This window comes from Patiria miniata, unplaced genomic scaffold (assembly GCF_015706575.1).
Source record: "Patiria miniata isolate m_02_andy unplaced genomic scaffold, ASM1570657v1 HiC_scaffold_7, whole genome shotgun sequence".
NCBI lineage: Eukaryota > Metazoa > Echinodermata > Asteroidea > Valvatida > Asterinidae > Patiria > Patiria miniata.
Genome location: NW_024037074.1, coordinates 15,629,225 through 15,636,900, shown reverse-complemented (window position 1 = coordinate 15,636,900; position 7,676 = coordinate 15,629,225). Strand labels below are relative to the sequence as shown.

General features: G+C 37.0%; 1 protein-coding gene across 1 annotated transcript; it reads right to left on the bottom strand.

Annotated features, from left to right (window-relative positions):
- Positions 1-5,206, bottom strand: LOC119746068 (UBX domain-containing protein 6-like). The gene is made up of 8 exons (XM_038222849.1): positions 5,049-5,206; positions 3,888-4,058; positions 3,186-3,283; positions 2,527-2,681; positions 2,060-2,252; positions 1,506-1,591; positions 954-1,099; positions 1-194 (listed from the first exon to the last, which is right to left on the bottom strand). Exons 1-8 carry the CDS (start codon positions 5,106-5,108, stop codon positions 51-53), a joined length of 1,053 nt encoding a protein of 350 aa, XP_038078777.1. The 5' UTR covers positions 5,109-5,206; the 3' UTR covers positions 1-50.
- Positions 5,207-7,676: the final 2,470 nt, after the last annotated feature.

Genomic DNA, 7,676 nt, shown 5'->3' with positions numbered 1-7,676 from the left:
GGGGGCTGGGGGTGCGTAACAAACCGACTGTCTTTGTTGCTGAGGTTTCCTTATAGAACTTTAATCGTCCTCATGAGCACTGACTTGAGGTGGTGTTCTTGTTGGACTGGGCCGTGAATGCAGAAGTAGAGACCCGTGGCCATCTCAGCCTCAATGGTGGCATTAAAACCAAAATCCAAGATGGCTCCAGGAACCTGACAGAAAAAATAAATGAAAACAAATAACTAAATGACTAACAATCTACAAAGCTCCATTAGTGAACAAAAATGGACTACAAGTTCGTAAATTCTGTGAAAATTGTCATTTAAGTAGTTATCATTTTTTTAAAGTTGCATTTAACATGCTGTTCAATAAATTCCTTTGTATGTTTTATTCCAACCAATATCCCTCTCCCCCCCCCCCCCCCCCCTTTTTGGACGTCTGCAGCCCTCCAAAAAAAGAAGATTTTTGTTTGGGCAGGAACAGATCCACTTTGCAGCAGACTGGCTCCCGGTCCGTACATTATTGATACTGATTGTGGGACGGGAACCAGCCTACCCAGCGAGAACAGAATTTATTGTCTGGCATCCAATAATTCAAAATTGTAATGTAATAATTCAGTAACTAAACATGGGCTGACTTTCTTTAGTCGATATCTCGCTCAGAAGTGAATAACTTTTGTATTGCTAGAAAAATAGCAATTTAAAAAAAGAATCTAATAATTTTTTTCGGGAAAAAAATCAAAAACGGCATGGGAATGCAGCTTAATGTTTTAATTAAAACAAAATTGCAGGACACAAATGTGAAGTCCTTTATTGTGATAATGTCACTCAGGCCTCGAAAAAAATTAACTTAAAATTTATCGGGAGAAAAATTTGACACACGTGTTGATATTCGCTGTGCCACTGCTGCTGCAAGATATTTTTATTCCTAAAAATTCATATGCTTGATCATACCGATTACTAACAACTCACAAGCTTTAATTGATGCAATGTGCTGTTCACTGCAGACATAGCCTTGCCGTTCTTGTCACGCAACACAAATGGTTGCCATTCTTTCTCCAGCATGGACGAGATGAATGCCTTCACGGCAGACAGTTTTTCTTCCACCTGAAATGTTCCTGAATATTGAACAGGGAGCCAAAAAAAAAAAAAAGATCCACTGAAAATCTTGGATGAATAAAATGTCAGCGTTACCATGGTAACAGTTTCCTCACTTTGTATTTCACATCTTGTTAATTTTTTGTAGCCCCAAGATTGAATTCAATTTGATAAATCCGGAGTGAAACTCCGGAGTGAAATGCACTGTGAATGTTCATATTGGATGTGTCTAAAAGGGCATTACCATCCTACACAGACCAAACGAAATGCTTGCAGCACTTAATTCTTGTCGGAGACAAAATTCCTCAGTGGCAAAGCTGCCATACCTCCGCTAAGAGAATAATTGTGTGCACACTGTACCGGATGAGATTGCAGAATTTCAAATATTTCTGATCAAATATATTAAATATTGAAGGAAAAAATTACCTTGCAAAAGGACGCCATCTGGAAAGCGTATCCTAATGAGGGTGTATTTATAACGTCTTGACTTTCGAGGGTCATGGACTTGCAAACTGAAGTAGGAAACAGAGAGGACTGAAATTTGTAATGACTAGTTGCATATTAATCTTTTCAGAATTTTTCTAATCCTTGTCGGATTTTGCCCAAATCAAAAGCTAAGAACATGGCAGACTTCTGGTTTGAATGCATTGATGCTTTAACATTGATGGCATAGATGACTGGGGGGTAGTTGTTTGTCTTTGTTCATTTTAATACTATTTAGAATGATAAAAACAACCTCTCCAAAAACAAAATTGTACAGGAATAGATCTATTTTCAGTCCTCAACAGGTATTTTAAAAATAACCCATTTTTTTCTAGGAAGCCCGACCTGAGCAAGCTTGTTTTTTTTGTTTTTGTTTTTTGGGGTTTTTTTTAACTGAGAGCACTGAGTATAGAATGTTTGTAAAGTTGCATTGGTGAATGGCAAAACTCAATATTGAAATACATGTTTCCCAAGATGTATCAAAGGTCTCACTTTACCCAGATGTGACATCATAGAAGTCCTTAGGAACATGAAACTCCTCAGCCTTGTGGGAAGGGTAGTAGACTCGGATGTCTCGATGTATCTCAGCCTCGGTGGGCTGAGTATTGAGAAGTACATCACGAGCCGATTTGATCTGGTCGATGTCGGACGCACACTCCTCGCTCATTACCAGAAAGGGCATGTTGGTGTCTGTTAAGAAAGACAGGGATTTGTTATCTACTCACAGTTGCCACTTTCATGTTGGAGGTGGGGATGACAGATCGGTGTCTTCTTGTTCCCCCTGAGAATTTGAAGACAAGTATTGAGCTTTGTAAACGTTGGAAAGCCTTCAAGTGCCCCCTCCAGAAAATGACCCCTCCCCCGGAAATTGGACCTTAGTTATTTCACTGACACATGGATGTTTCTTTAAGATTTCTTTGATTTCATTATCATGATGTCATGAATTGGCCCTTCACTCCTCTACCTTTATATGATAGCTTCTTGGGCTGGAAGCCTACTGCCTGTAGGAAGTCTCTAGCCCCCTCAATGGGAGCTACTTTCTCCTGGAAGGCTTTGTTGTGCTCCGAGATATTCCTGTATTTCTCCTCAGTGGGGTTATTGCACACGTTATCCAGATACCTTGGGTTTTAATAAAAAAATTAGCTTGACTAGTCTGGACCTGAAAGTCTCTCTCTTTGTGTCTCGTCAGTCAGTCGGTCAGACGGCAGAAGGCTATCCCTTTGGGTTAAGCAAACATAGAATCATACACTGGAATGAAAAAGATGAGCTTTGGTTCAATGGATGCAGAGTTATTGGCAATAGGAAATTAGGGAAATGGAGAAAAAATATCACAAGTACGACAGGGAACAACAAACTGATGTTGTGCTTCAAAGTATTGAATTGGAATTCCTAGACAGTCAATGATCTAGGCCTGTAAGTTTTATTTTGTCTTTTTGTAAATTGTCAAAATGTTTTAGATCTAGAAAATGTATGTCACTAAAAAGTCCTAAATTCTTTTTTTTTTAATATTTTAGGCAGATCACTGAGATCAGATCAAAATCTGATTTCAACTTTGAACTTTTAACTCAAGCCAGCCAGCCAGCCAGCCATCCATCGATCGGACTGGGAAATTCCACAACCTACTTGCAGAGAATCTGTAAACCAGTGTGCAGTCTTCCCTTGTTCTTGCTTAGGGAATGAATCATAAGAACTGATGCTTCTAATGGCCTGTACTGCAGCATCTGAAAATGAAAAAAAATATACACCTCATGAGGAAAAACAGTGCAATACACAGAAAAACAAAATGAACTCTACTTATTGCTGATAAGTTCTCATACTTGCATTTTAGCAAAAGATAACACACCAATTTATTGGGATTATATTCTCAATATAACTAAAAGATCTGACAATTGGATGAAGGTCTGCAAGATGCATTTTTTTCTATGCTGGTAATGTCCTCTCAGATTCAAAAAGTCTGATTTCAGACTAAAGTCTGAAAAACCTCATACCTGAATTTACAGCCAAATACTGAAAATGCTTAGAGTTTATGTTCAGAATATTATAGCTGAATTACATATGAAATTTTACTTGTGATATTCTACATTTGATATTTCTGTTCCTTTCTATATTTTATAAGTCCAAACTCTTGTTGCTTGTTGTCTTTCTGTAAGTTTTTTTGCCTTTGACATGATTTACCTGGTAAGGACTTTCTTTTTTCTCTGATGTCAAGCACAACCTGTACTTGTTTCTTCAAAGCATTCCCCAACAACTATGGTCAAGACAACACAAGTTCCATAGTCTTCCCAATTTTCCTATATGTATCAGTGTTTGGATAATGGCACTGACCCTCTTTAGATGTCCCAGCATATGTTCATCTATGGCTGACTTGGGGTATATGGCGCTGCATCCGAATGGACATTGGAAGAAGATGCAAGGAACGGACATTGCACTGCTGTCCTCTTTGGCGACTCTTTCAGAAGGGGTAGAGCCACTCAAGGCATCACCCAAACGTCCTGCCTGAAATACAAGAACAATTATTTGCAGAGCTCAGATTTATGTTATGATTTTCTCAGTTGGAATCAAGTCATCACAAGTCAATTAAAAATCAACCAGTTTTAAGACGAGTGATAGTTATTCAAATGATTTGTGGCAAGGACATTGTTTTAGACTGTTGTCAGCATTGACGTAAAAAACAAATCTCCAGTAGATTTGAATAATATATGGCAAAGCTCATTTCAAAAATTTGTTCTTACAATGTTGAATGTTCAAACCCCTCTCATTTTGGAATTTAATTTGTCCTCTAAATAAATAAGGTCGTTAGTAAATTTGAATAATATCCTGTGAAAAACTTGGGTTAATCCAATTCAATCAGCAAATTAAATTTCATATGTTGGTTAAATTTCATGTGTTGGTCACTTGTAAAAAGAAACTTCACCCTTTAAATAAAATTTGTTTTTTTTAGAGACTCATGAAAAAAATCTAGTACAGTTTGACCAAAATATTATCCCCCATACTTGGAATGAGGAGATAATTGTTATAGTTTATTGCACTATAATACGATTGTTTTGAAAGAGAAAGCATTAAAAAAAATTTAAAAATATGTCTTTACAATTCTATATCTAAGGAGTAAGTTTTACAAGAAATAAATATAGCCTTATCATTTACATTTTCTTCCATAATTTACATTCTTCCTCTGGCAAGGCCAAACCTGATTATTATTTTCCCCTCGTATCTCAATCCCTTCATTAAAACAAACAAAGATGCCTGAACACACAAATACATGCCAAGCATCAAATCAAATGAAATCGTCAACATTGCAGTAATTGCATGCATTCTTAGCAATCTCAAGTATCATCCAGAAATGCTTACAAACTTAAGATACTTCTAAAAAAAAAATGAATATGAATATATAAACTAAACAAATACAACTTGTGTCAAATTTCAAAACAACATTTTCTACATAAAACAGTCTGAAAATGCAGATGTCAAATAGAAAGAATTATCTACCTTCAGATTTGCAGACACTGGATCTTTCATATTCAGAGACGGGCCGCCGTCAATCTCCATGATTGTCCAGTCGAAGCTTCAGCAAACAGACAAATCCCTGTAAAAAGATCACTCATTATATAAACAACTGGGCAGAGCTGGGCAGCAGCGCGCTCAATAATCCTCTTTCTTGTGTCATCTTTCCACACAGCCTCTTGAAGGTAACACAATATCCAATAACATGACGCCGTTTCTCGTGGAGGAGCAGTTTTTTATTTCACAATGCCTGTGCACTTTTTTTCCGTCTTGGCTGTCGGGCTAAAAATACTCACCCGGAGCGGCCGGAGGTTGCAGGGTGCACATGGAAAAAATGCACAAGGCTCATGTTCATTATACGCCACACACCATGTGATACTGTCAGAGACTATGATACTGCCGTGTCATCAGTGTCTTATGTATAATGAAGGCTTTGAAGGACACAATGATGCAAGAAGAGAGCTTCTTTTTTTTAAGATGCGCATGAAAGCTACAGTCCCTAGGACCCAACTCCCCCTCCCTAAAAGAAAGATAATAAAGCATTAAGCCTAATAATTTTTTTTTTAAATAAACCAAATTTAGAGCAAATAAAAGGAATGGAAACACATATCTATACCTTAAGATATTATCTTTCTCTTCTTAAATGTTCACAATTTTCTTGAGGGTTTCTCTATATTGTAGCAAAACTCTTAAACTGTTCTGTTCTTCCCAAAACTAGGTCCTCAAATCTTAAAAAATACTGATTTATTTTCCTTCTAAAAGTATGTCTGGAGTAAAAGGCATCTCTATTGAGCCCAGGTACCTCAGCTCACTCCACTTGGTTGTGAAAACAAACATTAATATATTGATGTTAGCTATTTTTAATCCTGTGTATATAATGCATATTTCAAGGTGCTCGATGGGTGATAAGTTCCCCTGTGAATGTTGTACTATGGGCCTAGTGGAGACTGAGTTCTCCGATGAGGATCGTCAGAGGGGTTAATTATTCAGTTGGATTCAGACGTAGGACAGACACCTTATTCCATAGTGGGTTTATATTAAGTTCAAGGGTCGATTTTGGAAGGGGAAAAAAAACAGAGAAAGATCGAGGATTTTTTGTTCAAGGAGGGACTACTGATTGCTCAGTGGAAAACATCACAAGTGAAGGTTATTGGGATCAGTTGCTTTGGGGCAGTTTTTTTGCCACTAATTAGTTGAAACAACAAAATTGCTCAAAATCTCAACAAGGGTACACGTTCTAACTTTGCAATGTAGTCATTTCAGGAAAGGACTTTTTCCTTTACTAATATGTCAATAATTTACATTGGTCAGATGGAACTTTGACAGGTGTGGGGTGGGGTTGAGGGGGGGGGGGGGGAGGAGAGGGGTAGCCATCCCAATCACTCCATCTAGAGCCCCTCTTGTAATAATTTAGTGTAGGGTGTACAGCCACCCTAAAAAGGGGGAAACCTAGAATTTCAACCGACAAAATAAAACTGAAAGAAATATTTAATTAAGAAAATAAATAATTGAAGTTGCAGGCAAGAAAAAGTGACTATAAAAATGAAAACAAGTTGCATCTATTGAAGTGTTCAACAATTTCAATCAATGAAATGAATTGCATGAAGAAAAAAACTTATTGAATAACTAAAACAGTTTGAGTTACAGGTAAACAAATCGACTTTAACTATTGTCCCACAAAACTTTGAGTAAACTGAAAATCATATTTCATGGGAATTTAATATTACATTCACCCACAAACAAGTATAAAACTTACCCCTTTTGAGGAAAGATTTTCGTCAACAATCGTCCAGAAAACTTGCACAATCTCACCATTGACAAAAAGCTGAATGTTCTACATGACTCTATCAAACCCTCCAAATTTCAGTTTATTAGTCAGCCCAGACTTAATAATTCTCAAACTTTGAAACAACTGCGGATCAAAAGATCAGTTGACTTTTTACATCTTGTTAGTCATCTCCGACAGGGTTGCTTGCACAATCTTTATTTTATCTTTTAAAAGGAAAACCTCACAGGAATAATGTGACTAAGGTTCTAGCAGGAAGTAATGCGGACCCTTTTTGCTATTTTTGTCACCGAATTAAAGGATTGCACAAGCGAAGGATATCTTTTACAGTTTCTGCTATATTTAAAGATATAACATTTGCAAACATCAAAAAAGAAAAGACAAAAACCAAACTACTAAATTATGATGAATACCTTACTTTACTGCAAGTGAATAACAGTCTCAAGCATCCTGTGAAATACATATTGTGTTGTCATTTTCAAGAAAAGTGGATTTTTTGTATCAGTTTCCAATGATGCTTGGCCGACCATCATTGGAACAAAAATTACTTTTTTTCAAATACTGCCCCCGATTTACCAAATTTTGTTTGTCCACGTTTTGTTTGCAATCGCTTACACCTCCGTGAATGGGTGCAAGCCAGCTAGGTCTGGTTCCCTGTTTTGACAATTCCCCAATGTCTATAAATTGCTACGTTTCGTTTCAAGTACATGTAGGGTCAGGGAACCAGACTACAAGAACAGCATTTTTTATTGGTTTTTCCAGCATCTATGAACACAAAACTTGTAACAATGTGCTATAAAATAGCAAATTCATTAATTGCTGAAAAT

Excerpts from the sequence above, each read along its gene's own strand:
- LOC119746068 (XM_038222849.1), bottom strand. The coding sequence starts at position 5,108 with ATGGAGATTGACGGCGGCCCGTCTCTGAATATGAAAGATCCAGTGTCT. Across the intron at positions 2,682-3,185 it reads GGTTTACAGATTCTCTGCAA|GTATCTGGATAACGTGTGCA; the intron begins GTAGGTTGTGGA and ends TTAAAACCCAAG. Across the intron at positions 195-953 it reads CATTGCATCAATTAAAGCTT|GTTCCTGGAGCCATCTTGGA; the intron begins GTGAGTTGTTAG and ends TTTTTCTGTCAG.